The following is a 20576-nucleotide window of genomic DNA, read 5'->3' as shown; positions in this document are numbered from 1 at the left end:
AACACATGCAAACCCTAAAGTATTATCACTTACTTTTGTTACACCCTTGACCCTGTGTATGTAAATAAATAATTGTTATAAACAGATTTTGTTTCATTTCATTTTGTCCTATAGCTGTTATTTTTTAATTTTCTTGGGTATAATATAATCATGTGTGTATGTATGAATGGTATGTAATATTCTGTTCCATTCCATAATATATGAACTAAAATGTGAGTATGGAAAAAAATTGTGCACTCGTTTCCATTACCGACATTTTTACTTGCCGCCCTAGTCGATAAAGGTCACACGACGTAAGTTTTGCAGGACGTAAACATAAATTCAGATTGAGATAACTTCTTGTAAATGTTAAGAATTGTTAAAAATATCAACGGAATATCATTTCTAAGCTACGTAAAAATTATAAATGGCAATATGATCCCAATTTAATGGTGACGCCACTACAATGTTATATGGTGACATTATAATGTTATATGGTAGTCATAGGGATCAAGGTTCGCCGCGCCGATTATAGTAGATTTAAGGAACAAACGATTGATAGATCAAGAGACTAATAATGTATGTAATTTCTACGATAGTAAACTCGGAGCATACATCAATTTTTATTATAGCCGAGTCTCATCAGTGTTATTCTCTCCCAAGTAGGTACCCTGAATTGACTAAGCCGGCGACGACGTTCAAAGAACCAACACGGCGCTACCTAGCCGCTAGTACGGGTGGTAGCTGGACGACCATAGGACAGCAACACCTTCGTACTCCGAGATAGCCTCTAAAGACAAAAGAGCGGCAAAACAGGTCAGGCTGGTGCTTGTGTGAATACTTGGAAATATGCATAAATTATGGAATTTTTGATTCCTTATATGAAAAGTCGAGAAAGATCTATTCAGATATATTCAGAGCGATCTAAGAATTGCAACCCGACGTGAAATCGACGAAACGATCGCAGGTGAAGGGATCCGACCTGGTAAAATATATTTGCCAGCAAGTCTCACGAATAGCCCGCGTTATGTGCAAATACGACGCTTTGGCCATTATTGCATGGTTGGGAAAACCAAGCTTTTGCCTCACTGTCACATGTGATCCGAAATGGCCTGAAAGTTTATATCCATGCCAATAGCCAACAAATCGAACCGATTTGTGTGTGAGAGTATTTCAACTAGAGTTGGCAAGAGGTACTGTTAAAAAAAATTTGATCAAAAGAATTCTTTCGTACCCTTGTGTCAATTCTACATGTTATAGAATTTCAGAAAAGGGGTTTACCTCACGGACACATTACGTTCCGCGTAGAAGGAGGCGGACCCATCGATAGTATGGATTTCAAGCAACGGAGGTGTGACAGCACTTTTAATGTTTAAGCTTCCGTTAGACTTTGAAGGTGGTAATGCAGACTGGGGAGTTGCGAATAACTCTCAAAGAGTAGCGCTGATCAAAGCAGCACGTCTTATCATTGTCGATGAAGCAACAATGGCTCATAGGCACCTGATTGAAACGATTGACCACGGCCTTAAAGATCTAATGGAATGCAATACCCTTTGGAGGCAAAGTATTTTTATTAGCAGGTGATTTTAGACAAATGCCACCGGTGATAACATGAGCAGGAGAGCTTGACATATGCAAGGCATCAAATAAAAAAAATCTGACATTTGGCACTACATTCAACAATTCAAATTAACTGAAAATCAGCGTGCAAATGATCCACTCGAATTTTGCTAACTTTGTACTGCGTATTGGAGAAGGTGAAGTCGAAACGACCGAAGAAAGTTTATTAATTAAAAAAATATCAATTACGTAAATAGCTTACTGATGACATTATATGTCCACAGCACGACGTCTGTGATCCATAAAACATTTATAAAAGAGCTATTCTTCCTGGACTTAATAAAAATATAAGAGATATTAAAAAAAAAATACTTGAACTGGTACCTGGACCTATGATTAACTGTTACAGTGCCGAGTGATAACCGAAATGATAGCAAACTGAACGATTAGAAGGCAACGTTTTAAATTCTATTACAGCACCTGGTGTACCAGATCATAATTTGAGACTGAAAGTAGGCGCGGTCGCAATACTTATTCGAAATATCAGTTTCACACACCGTTTAGTTAATGGCAAACCCATCATCATACTGCTACATGCTAAAAACAGAACGACTCCAATACATGTATATTTGGATTTCCGAGACCTGTGTCAGATGACACAAAAATACTTGATGACCATCAAACTACAAGGATCGGTGGTAGGTTTTACGAATTGAAGCGAGATGAAGCTGAAACAATGATTAATAATTAATTATAATATGAGATTACTACTTCTGTGGCGTGCGAATATTGATGTCCAACCTGTTGTATCAGCGGTAGGTGTGGCAATGTACATTTCTAAGTATACAGCAAAATCTGAACCATCGCAAGTCCAGAGAGCAATAACAGAAGCACTGACTAGACTTCGTGAACGAGGAGGAAACATTCAGCAACAAGTATTCGCTGTACAAAGTGCTCTTCTCAATCACCGTCAAGTCTCGGCATCCGAATGCGCGTACAGGTTATGCCACCTAAAGCTGAGGGATAGCTCAAGAAAATGCGTCTTTGTCAATACTTGCAAACCCCAAGAAAGGTACAGAATGCTGCGGTTTGACACTGACTGTCCAGAACCTTTTAAAAATATTTTCGAACGATACGAAAATCGTCCAAGAAATTTGGAATACTTAAGTCTAGGAGAGTTCGCCGTAACTTATGAACCCTTATCATCTGTTGCCTTTTATGAAGATAACAATGGTGATAACGATGCATATCAAACACAGCAGAAGAATCAGCTCCAATAATAACGTTGTTGAACAGAATGGGACGCATGAAAAAGCGAAGTAAACCTGCCGTATTACGAACTCGGTACTACACCGCCGTTTCTGACCCTGAAGCATATTATTACAGTTTGCTTGTAGCTCACTGTCCATTTCGAGCTGAAGAAGAACTACTGACGGGATATGACAACGCTAAAGAAGCATTTTTAGCTAAGCGCAATACTTTACGCCCGCTACAGCGGAATTGTAGTATTGAGCTCATGAACCGCTGGGAAGAAGAGATTCAAGATGCTATCCGTCGTGTCACTGTGGAAAACGCTGCAGAATTATGTGTAAATAATGTAAATACTGATCTTGAGCAACCAAACATACTAGACCCCGAAACACACATATATATGGACATTCCTGATGTAGATAACAATGTTACGGACCCTATTGATACAGTAATGGCAGATGAAGACTTTTTGAGGGAAGTTCAGCGTTTAAATATTGATCAAAGACGACTTTTTTCACTAATCAGCCAAAAACTGGGGAACGATTGTACCAACACCTCTGCACTTCGTTTGTTCATCACAGGTGGCGCAGGCAGCGGTAAAAGTTTTACTTTGAAACTTCTTGTCGAACAAATCCGAAGACTATCTGCAGATCGGCATAGTGTGGTGATAGCAGCTCCGACTGGCGTCGCGGCTCGCCTTGTGGGTGGCTGTACTTTGCATTCAACATTTTCACTACCCATTGAAAAGGTCGCATACCAACTCTGCGCCCATTTTCCGGAGACAGACTGCAAAGAGAGAGAGTTAAATGGCGGAAAATCAACTGGCTAATTATTGGTGAAATATCGATGGTGCCCTATAACTCACTGAGGAATATTCATATACGTCTTCAAGAAATTAAACAAAACTCAGATTTCTTCGGTGGAGTAAATATATTGTTGTTCGGTGATATTATGCAGTTACCTTCCGTAGCGAAGACAGCAGGTGGATCGTACTGCTTCAGACAACGGCCCCAAGTCTGCTATTTTACATGATTTGTCATTGAAGTACAATGCAATTTTAATTCAATTACCATTGGTTCAATTTCGTAGTCTACTAAATTCACAATGGCCGATCGATGGTCTTATAATTGGATTGTATTAGTTGTGTTGTAGTTGGTGTTGCCATTCGCTCAAAAAGCGTTTGCCGAAATGAGTCCAAAAAAAAAAAAAATACATATTTATCAACAAAACTGCAAACGTTCACGTGACAGGCCATAACTGCAGCTGACAAGAACGTAAGCATTTGGAGGCTGTTTTGCGTCACCAGGAACGTAAGCCACGATCTAACAGGAAAACTGTGCATCTGTATACCGAGTTAATGGTGTTACATCTGTACATCAACAAAATTTAGTTTTAAATTCAAAAATCAGAAACTTTCCCCTCCAACCCCTCGTATAGTATAGTAGTCTGTACATAAAGAAAAATGGGCAATGGCTAAGTTTGAATAGTGCTTTCAATGATATTGGGTCGTCAACATTCTCTTGTGGGAAAGCTTATGTAGCACTTTCAAGGGTAACTACATAGTTTGAAACGGGTTCATCTCATTAACATTGATTTAAGTAGTATGAAAGCACACCAGGCAGCTATTATTGAATAAAATAGGTTACAAACTAATTGCCGCCCTGATTTACTGCTTCCTACATGTAGCAAACCAACAAGACAAAAAGGTAACGATAGGGAGCGGGCCATGAAAAAAGGAATAGCTGAAGTTCAAGAAATAGAGCCCAAAAAATAGTAAAAAATTCCTGCAAAATAATGAAATCTCCCCAAAAACATTTTATATAAATGTGGAGTGATCTTTCATATTTGTTATACCTACCTATACCTACATTACAGGTCGGCATGAATATCAAGTTATATTCTTAAAAAATATCCTTGATAATTGTTTCTGTTGTCTGCGGTCTTCGGCGGTGTTCTGGACGTTTTTGTGCGCGTCTCTTTAATAATTAGTTACCAACCAACTTACATATTTCCTTATTGTATCACTAACCGGAGAACAGGCTATACACAGCACATACGTGTATGCACAGCTAAACTTTGTGAAATTGTTGGAGTTATTGTCGTTAGTATCATATTAATGTTCACCCTTTGGGCTGCAATGTTTTAGAAGACCAAACAGCAACACATGTCAGAAGGCACGAAAATCCTGTCTGTATTCTTTGACCCACGCCATGCCATAAAATAAATAAAAAAAAGCCTTTGGAGAAATGCGGGTGTTTATTGACATATTAAATGAAATAAATTTCAAATATTTGGAGCTGCATAGTTTTTGCATAAACTCAACGACGAATTGAACCCACTTGTTTTCGAATAAATAGATTTGAAGATTAAATTAATCATATTAGCCTATGCCAGCCTTTTGCAGGTTTGCGGGAACGTGGAGAACGCTCGTGTAAGGTGCGTTGGGGTAAGATCATAAATGGGGGAAGACCGTATTTGTTAAATATATTCCGAATTAGTACTTATTTTTCTAATCTGGCAACAAAGCGTGGGACGTCATTTTGTATTGCGCCACTTCCCAGTCCGTGTTGGTCGTTCCGACGCATCAGACGTCACTTATGCGCGTCACACTGGAAGTGTCGTCTTAAATGATAATTTGTGAGATCCGGATTTACCCCAAAAACATTTTGCTGGTTTTTTTGGTGAGTATTATCAATTTTTTCAAATAATAAATCTTTGAGTTATTAGAATATGTGGTGTCTTGTGATATATCTGTTTGAAATAGGCTAAATAGAGCTGTAGGATGAGATCCGAACTTGTCCCAAGCAAATATTAACAGGTGAAGTTCGGACTAAAAATAATCCGATCTTAAACTGCAGGGAAAATGCAAGTGGTTGTCAAACTTTATTTTAATCCGAACTTTAACCTCCGATGTTTCGTGGTGTTGCAATCTATCATTATGTTATATGTAGCTGAGCTGGTTGATAAACAAAATTTTTGTATCTGTTGTGTTTTGTATTTTGTTTATTTTATTATATGAAATTATTTTTATATTTTATCACCTCTAATTATGTTTTACTAAAATAACCAATATTAATAGACTTTTAAGATGCCTTTTATGGGCGGAACATAAAATATACTGTATCTCCGTAATATATAAACTAACTTTATAGGTATACTAGCTGATGCCCGCGATTTCGTTCGCGTGGATGTAGGTTTTTTAAGATTCTCGTGGGAACTCTTTGATTTTCCGGAATAAAAAGTACCCTATGTGCTAATTCAGGGTATAATCTAACTCCATTCTAAATTTCAGCCCAATCCGTCCAGTAGTTTTTGCGTGAAGTAGTAACAAACACACACACACACACACACACACACACACACACACACACACACACACACACACACACACACACACACACACAAACTTTTTCCTTTATAATATTAGTGTGATATATATACCTATAGTTAGTTTTATAAATCCATACTAATAATATTATAAATGCGAAAGTGTGTCTGTGTGTCTGTCTGTCTGTCTGCTACCTTTTCACGGCCCAACAGTGTAACCGATTCTGACGAAATTTGGTACAGGCTTAGCTTATGTCCCAGGGACGGACATAGGCTACTTTTAATCCTGGAAAATCAAATAGTTCCCACGGGATTCCTAAAAACCCATACGCTTAACGGATTTGTATGAAATTTGGTACCAATGTAGCTGGCGTCCCTGTAATTGACATAGGTATTTATCCCGGAAAATCAGACAGTTCCCACGGGATCTTTAAAAACCTAAATCCACGCGAACGAAGTCGCGGGCATCCTCTAGTATACTCATAAAAGCATTTTCTTTGTAGGGTCATAATGCCGCGTCAGTACAAGAGAAAGTCACTGCGGGCAACATCGTATTCGCAGGAGGATTTAAGATTGGCAGTAGCACAAGTAAAAAGCGGAGAACTCTCTAATTATGCAGCATCAAAACTTTACGGTATCCCTACTTCTACACTTAATGACCATGTTAAGGGTAAAACAGGCTTACTAAGTCAATCACTTGGCCGGCCCCCTGCAATCCCTATAGAGATGGAGAATAAGCTGGCACATTGTCTTAGAACCTTAGAAAAATGGGGCTGGGGTTTATCTAGAACAGAAATTTTGGACATTGTTTCAGAATTCATTAGGGCAAACAAAATTATTACACCTTTTAAAAACAACCGACCTGGGCCAGATTGGTTCATCTTATTTCGGTTAAGACACAACCTGTCAATAAAAAAACCGCAATCTGTAGAGTATCTTAGAAAAAGAATGACGGATCCATTCGTGATTGCCGAATATTTTACTTTACTGAAAAAGACGCTACTGGAATTGGGTATACACAATCCTGAGCAAATCTGGAACCTAGACGAGACATCGGTATGTCTAGATCCCACGAAAACAAAAGTTGTTGGAGGCAAAGGCCTTCCATGCACAAGGACTACACAAGGTTCTGGGAAAGAAAATGTTACAGTGTTAACAACCGTAAATGCGGCCGGCTCGAAATTGTCTCCTTTGATAGTTTTCAAAGGTAAATACATGTACAATGAGTGGATGAGTGCGAATCAAAAAGACAAATATGATTTTGAGATTTCTTATGCCGCCAGTAAACGTGGCTGGATGGAGACTGATATATTTTACAATTACATGAAGAGGATTGTCATTCCTGGTTTAGGTGAAAACCGGCCAGTTTTAATGATTTACGATGGTCACAGCACCCATGTTGATACCAGGGTCGTAGCATTAGCGAGTGAAAACAATATCACGATTCTTAAATTACCCGCCCATACCTCTCATTTACTCCAACCCCTGGATTTGGCGGTATTCAAGTCATTTAAAACAAGCTGGGATAAAAAGCTAGTGCAATGGCAACGACAAAACGTCGGCGTAAAATTACGTAAACAAACATTTTCGGAATTGTTTGCTGAAACGTGGCATCAAGTAAGTCCATTTGTGATCCAAAGTGGCTTTAGAAAGGGAGGTATTTACCCATTAAATGCAGATGTTATACCAGAAGAAAAGTATGATCCGGCGGCCTTAAGAAGATGGAAATATAAGGTGTCTCAGAACAAATCAAACGAGTTGAAAACACTGAAACAAATGTGCCTAGAAGTAGTAAATAAAAACATGTCTTGCAACATTACTTCGACTACTCAGTTTGGTATCAGCAATCCGCAGTTTCCGCCGCAATACGAGACTTCATTTGAAGAACTACTTCTGCAAAAAGTTTCGCAACATTCTAAGAGTGGCACTGGCTCTAATAAGACAGTCAAGTTATCACGTGCTGCAAAAGGAAGCGAAGTCATCACACGCACATACTTGGAGAAAATGAAAGAAAAAGAGGTACAGAATACACAAAATACTAATATGAACTCAATAGAAACATTTGCTTCTCTACCCAACGATAATGAAAAACCCGGCCCATCTGGCATATCAAACAAAAAACTTAAGAAAAAGAAAGAAACTCATAAAACTAGAACTCAAGACAAGAAAGTAACGATTGATAAGACGAACGATCAAAAGAACACAATTATTACTAAAAAGGGAAAAGGCGTGGGCAAAAAGTCTAAGACTGTAATTGAAAGTCACACTCGGACGGATACCCTCGAAAGTCGTGAGAAAGATACAAATGAAAACACAATATGTCAGAATATATCGAATAGCACTAATCTGAATATACAAAATGCGGAAAATTGTTTCCAGAAAACTGGTAGGAATAAAACCAAACATGTACCTAAAAAACAAAGACTGAAAACAACATGTTTCAAAAAAACAATGAAAAAAATTAAACGACCTCCCAGTGTCACAACGACTTCTGAAAGTGGCGAAATAAGTATCCATAGCGACTCAGATATAATAGATGTGCTTAGTGATATTTTTTCAGAATCAGACTTTGTTCCTTATAAAGAGGAACAAGAATTATCCAGAACACTAGAAATGAACCAGATAATTTTGCAGAGAGATCAAGACATGGAGGAACTGCAGATAAATGAAATAGTAGAAGTGTTGCAAAAGGGTGAGAGAATGGAAGAGTTGCAGATTGAGGAGAAAGTGGATATCTTGCAGATGGATGGGAAAGTGAAACAGTTGCTGATGGATGGGAAAGTGCATGATAAGAGAGTGGATGAAAAAATAGCTGATAAAAGAGAGAAAGTCACTATGTTATCTTCTGTTCGTTACAGACCTGAAAATAAACCTTTTATCGGGAAGTTACAGCTAAAAAAAATTGATTTAAATTTTGACGTAACCAATAAACGTCGCAAAGATACAAATGATGAAAGAAACAAAGAAAATAGACCAGCAAAAATACCTAGACGGTTGAATTTTAACGATGAAAGAAATGAAGAAAAGAAAAATACACATAAAAATGAAGAACTATCAGAAACAAAGATCAGAAAGGATAACATCTATCAAAAAGGAAATGAAAAAAATTCACTGGGTAATACTAAGATATATAACACTGGGGATACAGTTTTGGTTCGTTACTACACAAAATTTTGGAAATATTACGTCGGTGTTATTGAGCACATACATAATGAAACAGAAAAAAAGAAATATTCAATATGCTATTACAAAACCATTGGTAAAAAATACCATGTAAAATTTGTTGTATCTAAACGTAAGGACCAAGACTGTGTGCCTGAAGATTCAATTGTGAAGCAAATACAATTACTTCAAATAAAAGAGAATCCGGGTGAATTTACTCTATTGAATGTCGAAGACGCGATTTACTTTTAATTTTTCAAAACAAAGTTAGTTATAATTAGGCTACAAAACAAAGGCTAGTTATAGTGTTTTTTTTTTTGATACTCAATTATTAATAAACAAGCATTTTTTGTCTAATGTTGATACTCAGAACTTTAATATTGTTCCAATTTTGAACTTTGTGTCATTTTTATCTCATTTTTGAGCATTACCATAATAAAAACAATTTCATATTTTGTTGCTATTTTAAGTGCGTTGGTCTTGTAGTAGTATGAATAATATTGTTAAAAATCTTTACTTCTCCCCAGGCACCAACATACAAAGTTATGTTACTTACTAAGCAAGGACAACTTTCTATATTTACTTTTTAATCTACTTAGATATATTTTCTAAAGAGTACAATTTTAAAGTAAAAATTATATTAATTAAAGGGTGATTGAATGTATCATGATAACAAACAACTTTCCCAAAGGAACATGGGGGAAAAAAGGAAAATATAATCACCGACCCATACAAAATACACGATCAGTTGATTGACTTATTATGGGAAGGCGAAGGTTTTTTTTTTCGACCCATGTTCATTGTTCATACACTTTTCTATAGGCGACTAAGTAAAAGTCACCCTATGTAAAATAGGTTCTTAGATAAAATTATTGTTGTACTTTCAGATAACATTTTGAAAAGTTTATTTTATTTTAATGTATAAAGACAAATAATTGGTCTCAATACCTAAGACTGATTAGAATTATAAATAAGCAGTTTAATAAAATTTTGATCAGCAATAAATTGTAAGGTTTTATTTATATATCCAACACATAAAAGTATAACCTATCCAACCTTTTTTTTTTTTAAATTTGACTGCAAAAAGTTTATCAGGATCAGGAACACGAAAGTTTGAGAGTCACTGTAATTTGAGATTTGGTCTAATGGGGTAAGATCGGACGTCCGAAACAAAAAAAAAACAAAAGTACTGTTCCAGGTGACTTTATTAGAATATAAAAAAATCCAAAGATAATCTTGTTGGACGTATAAGAACGGATATTCTCTTTCTATGAACCCTGTGTTCTAAGCCACAATGGCGATTTTAGAAGGTAGTCCGATCTTTACCCATGAATGTCCGATTTTTCCCAAGGCTTTAAAATTTTATTCATATTTTAAACACCCAGTAAACAGTAGTTGTTTCATTTATAACTAGATGAAAAACATTCTATCTGTAGCTTATTTATTAACAATCAATTTTCACTATAATTCATTGTGATAACTATTGTAACTTTCGTGTAAAATAATTTTGGCCAACATCTTCCGAATACAACGAAAAACCGTCCGAACTTACCCCAACGCACCTTAAGTACCACCAAAAACCACCAAAATTACGACCAAATTACGCGTCTTTAATTTCAAACACGATGATTTACCAGCATCGTCTCATACGCTAAAGAATTTGTCACTAGGGGAACCTCCTCAATCAAAGACGCTTGGATTGAGCTGGATAAGTCAATCAGATCAACTCAATTATCAGTCTAAAAGTTCCTTTTTTTTTTAAAAAAAAACGTCTACGCGCAAACACAATTTCAGAAGTATAGAAATTGCATTGCAAAGATGGATACGAGACAGTCTCCTACGAGTGAGTCACAGAAAGATAATCAGTCATCACCAAATGTATTCCAAGATATTGAATTAACTGGTAAAATAAATACAAAATCTTTAAACATTAAAATCCATAAATCCAATACCTAAAAATATAACGAAGAGAAAAAATACTGTACAAAAAGCTGTAATTATAACATCAAGTAATAGATATACACTACAGGGTGGAATTTTGTAATGCCACCTGAAGGGAAAGTACTCTTAATACTGTAGATAGAAAATTTTACTCAAAGGAAACATTCTTTTATTTTTGGATAGGAAGAAAACTGTAAACTGCATTCAAAGATTTTCGAAAATTCGCTTGCCACACCCGGGAATCGAACCGACTAAAATTAGTAAAAATTACAACTTATATTTTTATTGCATAGATCGTTAGATCAATTATAAGGATCAAATCTCTCTAAGAAACTTGATAAATTAAATGAAAGGAAACAATGCAATTACTACTAAATCTTCCACAGAGAAGTGTCTAAACATTTTCAGCAAAAATAAACGTGCTTTTCCTACAAGCTATTCGGTGCCAGTGTGAGCGGCCGCGTCCGATGCCGACGACGGTGTCTGTCGATGTGTGACACGACACACTTCTGGCACGCTATATGTAAATAAACGGTGTCTGTGGGTGTCTGCCACGCTACTTGTCAGTGACGCACTGTGTCTGTAGATATAAACGGACCTTAAGCCGTGTACTACTTCGTGTCGTGAACTAAACAACATGGGAACAAAGTGCAGCAAATGCAATTGCGAACAAAACGAGGTGGTCGTGAATCAACATGGGGTGGATCAAAGCGCGGACATAACTACGCATTTCTACACTAACAACATACTAATTTCAACAATCGTAGGCATGTGCGCGCTAGCCATGTTGGTCATCGCCTTTAGAAATTACAAAAAATGTCACGCTGGAATGGTATAAAAGGAGATGAATATTATTCATCTCCTTTTATACCATTCCAGCGTGATTTTAGACAAATGCCACCGGTGATAACATGAGCAGGAGAGCTTGACATATGCAAGGCATCAAATAAAAAAAAATCTGACATTTGGCACTACATTCAACAATTCAAATTAACTGAAAATCAGCGTGCAAAAGATCCACTCGAATTTTGCTAACTTTGTACTGCGTATTGGAGAAGGTGAAGTCGAAACGACCGAAGAAAGTTTATTAATTAAAAAAATATCAATTACGTAAATAGCTTACTGATGACATTATATGTCCACAGCACGACGTCTGTGATCCATAAAACATTTATAAAAGAGCTATTCTTCCTGGACTTAATAAAAATATAAGAGATATTAATCAAAAAATACTTGAACTGGTACCTGGACCTATGATTAACTGTTACAGTGCCGAGTGATAACCGAAATGATAGCAAACTGAACGATTAGAAGGCAACGTTTTAAATTCTATTACAGCACCTGGTGTACCAGATCATAACTTGAGACTGAAAGTAGGCGCGGTCGCAATACTTATTCGAAATATCAGTTTCACACACCGTTTAGTTAATGGCAAACCCATCATCATACTGATGATGATTCAATACATGTAGATTTGGATTTCCGAGACCTGTGTCAGATAACACAAAAATACTTGATGACCATCAATCTACAAGGAACGGTGGTAGGTTTTACGAATTGAAGCGAGATGAAGCTGAAACAATGATTAATAATTATAATATGAGATTACTACTTCTGTGGCGTGCGAATATTGATGTCCAACTTGTTGTATCAGCGGTAGGTGTGGCAATGTACATTTCTAAGTATATAGCAAAATCTGAACCATCGCAAGTCCAGAGAGCAATAACAGAAGCACTGACTAGACTTCGTGAACGAGGAGGAAACATTCAGCAACAAGTATTCGCTGTACAAAGTGCTCTTTTCAGTCACCGTCAAGTCTCGGCATCCGAATGCGCGTACAGGTTATGTCACCTAAAGCTGAGGGATAGCTCAAGAAAATGCGTCTTTGTCAATACTTGCAAACCCCAATAAAGGTACAGAATGCTGCGGTTTGACACTGACTGTCCAGAACCTTTTAAAAATATTTTCGAACGATACGAAAATCGTCCAAGAAATTTGGAATACTTAAGTCTAGGAGAGTTCGCCGTAACTTATGAACCCTTATCATCTGTTGCCTTTTATGAATGGTGATGACAATGCATATCAAACACAAGCAGAAGAATCAGCTCCAACAATAACGTTGTTGAACAGAATTTAATAATTAGTTACCAACCAACTTACATATTTACTTATTGTATCACTAACCGGAGAACAGGCTATACACAGCACATACGTGTATGCACAGCTAAACTTTGTGAAGATGTTAGAGTTATTGTCGTTAGTATCATATTAATGTTCACCCTTTGGGCTGCAATGTTTTAGAAGACCAAACAGCAACACATGTCAGAAGGCACGAAAATCCTGTCATGTATTCTTTGACCCACGCCATGCCATAAAATTAATAAAAAAAGCCTTTGAATGAAATAAATTTCAAATATTTGGAGCTGCATAGTTTTTGCATAAACTCAACGACGAATTGAACCCACTTGTTTTCGAATAAATAGATTTGAAGATTAAATTAATCATATTAGCCTATGCCAGCCTTTTGCAGGTTTGCGGGAACGTGGAGAACGCTCGTGTAAGTACCACCAAAAACCACCAAAATTACGACCAAATTACGCGTCTTTAATTTCAAACACGATGATTTACCAGCATCGTCTCATACGCTAAAGAATTTGTCACTAGGGGAACCTCCTCAATCAAAGACGCTTGGATTGAGCTGGATAAGTCAATCAGATCAACTCAATTATCAGTCTAAAAGTTCCTTTTTTTTTTTAAACGTCTACGCGCAAACATAATTTCAGAAGTATAGAAATTGCATTGCAAAGATGGATACGAGACAGTCTCCTACGAGTGAGTCACAGAAAGATAATCAGTCATCACCAAATGTATTCCAAGATATTGAATTAACTGGTAAAATAAATACAAAATCTTTAAACATTAAAATCCATAAATCCAATACCTAAAAATATAACGAAGAGAAAAAATACTGTACAAAAAGCTGTAATTATAACATCAAGTAATAGATATACACTACAGGGTGGAATTTTGTAATGCCACCTGAAGGGAAAATACTCTTAATACTGTAGATAGAAAATTTTACTCAAAGGAAACATTCTTTTATTTTTGGATAGGAAGAAAACTGTAAACTGCATTCAAAGATTTTCGAAAATTCGCTTGCCACACCCGGGAATCGAACCGACTAAAATTAGTAAAAATTACAACTTATATTTTTATTGCATAGATCGTTAGATCAATTATAAGGATCAAATCTCTCTAAGAAACTTGATAAATTAAATGAAAGGAAACAATGCAATTACTTCTAAATCTTCCACAGAGAAGTGTCTAAACATTTTCAGCAAAAATAAACGTGCTTTTCCTACAAGCTATTCGCGTCCGATGCCGACGACGGTGTCTGTCGATGTGTGACACGACACACTTCTGGCACGCTATATGTAAATAAACGGTGTCTGTGGGTGTCTGCCACGCTACTTGTCAGTGACGCACTGTGTCTGTAGATATAAACGGACCTTAAGCCGTGTACTACTTCGTGTCGTGAACTAAATAACATGGGAACAAAGTGCAGCAAATGCAATTGCGAACAAAACGAGGTGGTCGTGAATCAACATGGGGTGGATCAAAGCGCGGACATAACTACGCATTTCTACACTAACAACATACTAATTTCAACAATCGTAGGCATGTGCGCGCTAGCCATGTTGGTCATCGCCTTTAGAAATTACAAAAAATGTCACGCTGGAATGGTATAAAAGGAGATGAATAATAGCGCGTTGAGAAGAATGAAGCTGAGATGGTCGGGCCGCCGGGAGACTAGCCAGGAACGAGACGGAACCGCGGCTTAGTTGGATAGCTGACGAAAATATGTTCCAGTACAGTGCGTACCTTTATAGTGTGCGAAAAATAAATTAGCGGACAACAAGGTCATCGCGAAAAAGTGTTTGAAAGTATTTCAAAAAAAAAAAAAAAAAAAGAGATCTGTAGCGTCATATTATAAGGACATAATATCTAAGTCTTTGACAGCGTAATATTGAAATGGGTTCTATCCTTATAATAGATATAAAATGTGCTTTTAATATAATTTAGTGTGAGGTTTAAATATGAAATAAGTTTTAATTTTAATGGAAAAGGATTTAGAAAGAATTTTAAGTGAGTTATTAAATATTCAAACTAATTTAAGGAAATTAGGTCCAGGCAGAAGTTAACAGTATAAAAGTAAAGTACATCAAAGTATTTTAAAAGCTAAAGAATTATACTATGAGTATAAAAATATTATTAGTACTTGTACAGAAAAGCTCATTAGAATTAGCTAAATATCTAACGAAGCTTTAAATGAAAAAATAGAATCGACTTACGATAAAATTTTGACATATAGCTCTGCTAGTGAAGCGATCAAAGATCAAATTTTAAACATGGAGATATTTAATTTAAAAACTGCAGCTAGCTTGGTACCGGTTATGGACGAAAAAGAGGAGACTATAGAAAAAATTATTGACAGTTTAGAGCTCTACGAGAGTTGTTTGAAAGACTCGAAGTGTAAGAAGCAATTAGCTACTTTTACTCTAAAAACTAGGTTAAGCAAATCAGCCAAACTTAAACTTAAACAAGAGTAAGACTCTTGCACTGAATTGGTGAAGGACATAAAAGCGTTTTGTAACATTCGAGGGCGAAGGGAAATAAATTAGGCACAAACTATATTTCCGTAATCCATTTTACTTCGTGGCGATTACATGATTGACGCGGGTATTCCAGTTTTCTATGTACCCACATTACACCCCCACACTTAATAAATACTTAAAATCTTACATACTAAACTATAAAAATACTAAAGTCTATTCTAAATACAAAATAAAAGCAAATCAAAGTTTATTAAAAGGTTTCCTTATTCTACATTGTCTCAGTGGACGCGGCTCCGGCGTTATTGCGCGAGCCGGTGAGGTACTGCGGCGGCGGGTCTGAGCCGGAGACTCGTTACTCTCCACGGCATCTTGGAACTCCGGTGAAGCCGGAGTATTCGTATGGGCCTTATCTGACCCTGTCGAGCTACCCGGTGTAACTGGCGCTTCAATGTCACCTCGTGTGGACCGCTCCGGCTGGACCTGCTCCGATAAAGCCGCCGGCGATTGAGGATCTGTGCTAGACTCCTGATTTAAGCTTGTAGTAGGACAAGCGAGAGAAAACCTGGTGGACCGTTTCTTAAGCTGATCGATGTGCCTATGAACTAAGTCTCCATCCTGACTTCTGACTTTATAATTGCTTGGACCGGTACATTCCACGACCTGACCCGGGACCCACTTTTCTCTCTTAAGATACTGCCTATACCACACTTCATCCTCTGGTTTTACCTCCCTTTCTACTCCTTTCGCCATTTCTCTTTGATGTTGCTGTACCTTAGCTACTTTCCTCTCCCTATCCGGTTTTAAAGCGTCTAGTTTGGTCCGAAGCCGCCTACCTAACAGCAACATGGCGGGGCACTCCCCGGTGGTCGAATGTTCCGTATTCCTATAATGCATCAAAAAGGTCCAGAGAGCCCTGTCTACGTTCTGTCTCTCCGACACCGCTTTCTTAATCACGCGTTTTAGTGTTCTCACTGCGTTTTCCGCTAAACCGTTCGAGGCGGGGTGGTACGGAGCCGTAAAAATATGCTCGATCCCGTTACTTTGTGTAAAGTTCCTAAACTCCGTGCTGGCGAAATAGCTCGCATTGTCCGTTATTATCTGTTTAGCTAACCCGAATCTACTGAATAACTCCGTAAGTCTGTCAATAACTACCGTAGACGCCGTATTCGGCACCTGGAATACTTCTATCCATTTAGACGTTGCATCTACGATCACTAAATACGTTTTTCCAAAAATAGGGCCCATGAAATCCAGGTGGATCCGTGACCAAGGTCTGTTAGGCCACGGCCACATACGTACGGCTTGCTTCGGCGGCGCATCCGCCTGCGCCGCGCATACCTCGCATCCTTGGCATACACGTTGTATAGACTCGTCTAACGAAGGCCACCAAACGTAACTGCGTGCTAAAGACTTAGATTTCACTATTCCCATGTGAGGCTCATGAATCATTTTCAACACTCTATCCCTACATGTCTCCGGAACCACTAACCTATGACCCCACATCACGCATCCCAGCTCTTCATATAACTCATTTTTGCGATTAAAATAAGGTTGCAAATTAGTAATACTATTCTCCGTGGGCCAACCGTCCCGTAAGTAACTAAGTATTTTCGATAAATCTGGGTCCCTAGTCGTATGTTTTTTTATCTCATTGTAATCTAACAGCAAAGCTTCCTGGATAAAGTGTAAGTAGGTCTGCTCCGGTACCTGCCGAGCCGCGAGTTGTTTACCTGTCATCGGTAACCTCGACAAACCGTCTGCCCCGTTCTTATCGGTACGCACGTACTCGATATCGAATGTGTACGCGGACAAAATAATAGCCCAGCGCTGCATACGGCTAGCCACCATCGTCGGTATCCCCGTGTGCGGGCCAAAGATCGACACTAAAGGCTTGTGGTCGGTACGCAAGGTAAAATGCCGACCATATAAATATTGATGAAACTTATGAACGGAAAATATAATTGCAAGCGCTTCGCGATGTATTTGGGAATAATTTTTTTCTGCATCATTTAGTGTCCGCGATGCGTAGGCCACCGGTCGCTCACAGTCCCCATTCCGACTCGGTTGAGAGAGAACTGCACCTATGCCCTTCGCGCTCGCGTCGCATGTTACGATAAGTGGCCGCGCGGGATCATAATGCGATAACACCTCTGCACTAGTTAATAAGGTCTTAACTTCTTTGAACGCCCGCTCGCATTCCTTTGACCAAACCCATTTCGTATCTCTTTTCAACAACTCATATAAAGGTACTAGTCTCGCACTCATATTCCTAACGAATTTCGCGTAAAAATTTACCAAACCTAAAAATGAACGTAGTTCAGTTACATTGCTGGGCCTAGGTATCTTTGTTATGGCTTCAATTTTATCTGGGTCCGTTTTTATGCCCTCCTTATTTAATACATAGCCTAAATATTTTATCTCATCTACCAGGAAAACGCACTTATTACTTTTTAATTTTAACCCGTAACGGTGTAACCTACTAAAGACCGACTCGACCGCCCGCAAATGTTCCTGCCTGTTCTTTCCTCCAATTACTACGTCATCCAAGAACACTTCAACATTAGGTATATCCTGTAATAAGTTAGACATTATACGTTGAAAAATTCCCGCACTCGACGCTAGTCCATAAACTAATCTATTATACCGGTATAAACCCCTATGAGTATTTATTACGGTAATATTTTTGGAATCATCCAGTTCAATCTGATTATACGCTTGCGACAGGTCTATCTTCGAAAAGTAATTCGAGCCGCTTAAGCGAACGATTAAATCATCGATCCTAGGCAAAGGATAACGATCAACTAACAAAACGGGATTCACTGTAGCCTTGTAGTCCGCACAAATCCTCAAAGAACCGTCAGCTTTATTTACCGGTACAAGAGGCGAAGCCCAGTCCGAACAGTCTACAGGCTCGATGACTCCATCCCGCAGCATCGCGTCGAGCTCGGCATCGACGCGATCGCGCAGGGCGTACGGCAGGGCCCGAGCACGGTGGAAGACGGGAGTCGCCCCCTCGCGCACTCTTAGGGTTGCCTTGCCTCCGGAGTACCGACCCAGACCGCCGCTAAACAGTTCTTTATACCTGTCAACCAAATTCCTTAATTCATTATCCAAGCAACCTAATCCCCTGGTTTCGCTAATTTTATGACAATTACTAAATAAGGGGATCTTAATTTTTAACTCTGTTAACCATTGCCTACCTAAGAGAGATGTAGTCCCGCCTTCGATAACAAATAATTCTAAGTTCTTCTTTATTTTACCGTAACTCACGACCGGCTTGATAACCCCTACCGGTTTAAGCACTGAGCCATCATAAAAATTAAGTCTTACACTCGTGGGTTCTAACCTTATTTTACTAAAATGTTTCTCATATGTATGATTATTAATACACGAAACCGCAGTTCCCGTATCTACCTCCATCTTGACCTCAACATTATCTATAAGCACTGGCAAACTCACCGCCTTGTAATCGTTCAAACAGAGATGGTGGAAATCACTTTCCACTTCCTCCTCACTGGCTATTCCTTCCGCGTCCCCGTAGTGCACCGCATTGAACCTTCCCGAGCCAGCGCCGGCCTCCTGAACGCAGGCGCGCCGAATATGGCCCCGGGATTGACACCGGGAGCACACGTAATCCCGGAATCTACAGGCTTCATAGCTGTGGAGCGTGGACGTGCAACCCTTACAACGGTACCCTGTCCCCTTCACACTGCTCCTGGTTCGCGCTCCCGCGACGTTCCGCGCCGCACTCTGGTCCTGCACACTTCGGGCGCGCGCGGCTGACCGCCGCCACCGCCCGTTCTCCGTCCCGGCCATCGTATGGAGGGCCGCGGCCGCGGCGCCGTCCGCGCCGCGCGCTGCCCCGGCGGCCTCCGCCGCTCCCGCCGTGTCCACTGCCGCTGCGTCCCGTTCCGCGGCCTCTAACGAGTTGGCGAGTTTCACCGCGTTGGCGAAACTAATCGTTTCCTCCTCCGCGAACAACCTTTGTCGGATGAGATCGCTTCTCAATCCGCACACGAACTGGTCTCGCAGGTTCTCGTTCAAATTATCCCCCAGCTTACAATGGCGCGTCAACTTCTTCAACTCGGCGACATAGCTGGCTATATTCTCGTCCGCCGCCTGTCTTCTCTGTCTAAATCTGAATCTCTCTGCCAAAACTGAAGGAGCCGGTTGTAAATGCCGACGTAATAACTCGATTGCGTCCTCATATTTCAACTCTGCCGGTTTCTTTGGGCTGGACAGGTTGACTAGAAGCTCGTAAGCCTCATCTCCCATCATCGCTATCAACGTAGGTAGCTTGAGGTCACTCTTAACATTATTAACTGTAAAATACATCTCAAGCCGCTCGACGTATGACGACCACACCCCGCTTTTTATATCGAATTCCTTCACTTTTCCGATCGACATGATGGAGGATAACCCGACACAGACGCACTCCTCGTTTTAAACTTATCCTCGTCGCCACTGTAACATTCGAGGGCGAAGGGAAATAAATTAGGCACAAACTATATTTCCGTAATCCATTTTACTTCGTGGCGATTACATGATTGACGCGGGTATTCCAGTTTTCTATGTACCCACATTACACGTTTTTACTAACAAAAAAGTTACCTAATTCATTATTAACGCAGCTCAATAGGGTTTCACAAAATGAAATGTCAATTTCTGAATACCTGAAATAAATAAACAAATTAAACAAATGTTACAGGATGATATCATTGAAGAAACCCAAAAGGAGTG

General features: G+C 38.9%; 3 protein-coding genes across 5 annotated transcripts in view; 2 read left to right on the top strand and 1 right to left on the bottom strand.

Annotated features, from left to right (window-relative positions):
* Positions 1 to 20576, bottom strand: part of LOC123876487 (uncharacterized protein K02A2.6-like) — a 34909-nt gene that overhangs the window by 6111 nt on the left and 8222 nt on the right. The window contains exons 2-3 of one of the 3 annotated variants that reach the window (XM_045922781.1): positions 20448 to 20509; positions 15877 to 20300 (exon numbers count right to left, since the gene is read on the bottom strand). The exons of 1 other annotated variant lie outside the window; for it this stretch is intronic. In XM_045922781.1, the coding sequence (XP_045778737.1) occupies positions 16077 to 20243 (4167 nt within the window). In that variant the 5' untranslated portion in view covers positions 20244 to 20300; positions 20448 to 20509 and the 3' untranslated portion in view covers positions 15877 to 16076. Of the gene's footprint in view, positions 1 to 15876; positions 20510 to 20576 lie in introns of those variants that run through there. One more of the 3 variants, XM_045922782.1, reaches the window with a different exon arrangement.
* On the top strand, positions 2066 to 3842 carry LOC123876493. Its single transcript, XM_045922789.1, has 2 exons — positions 2066 to 2772; positions 2805 to 3842. Exons 1-2 carry the CDS (start codon positions 2298 to 2300, stop codon positions 3617 to 3619), a joined length of 1290 nt encoding a protein of 429 aa, XP_045778745.1. The 5' UTR covers positions 2066 to 2297; the 3' UTR covers positions 3620 to 3842.
* LOC123876488 lies at positions 5193 to 9800 on the top strand. Its single transcript, XM_045922783.1, has 2 exons — positions 5193 to 5471; positions 6621 to 9800. Exon 2 carries the CDS (start codon positions 6628 to 6630, stop codon positions 9529 to 9531), a length of 2904 nt encoding a protein of 967 aa, XP_045778739.1. The 5' UTR covers positions 5193 to 5471; positions 6621 to 6627; the 3' UTR covers positions 9532 to 9800.

This window comes from Maniola jurtina, chromosome 21, assembly GCF_905333055.1.
Source record: "Maniola jurtina chromosome 21, ilManJurt1.1, whole genome shotgun sequence".
Lineage (NCBI taxonomy): Eukaryota > Metazoa > Arthropoda > Insecta > Lepidoptera > Nymphalidae > Maniola > Maniola jurtina.
This window is presented reverse-complemented; position numbering and strand designations above follow the sequence as displayed.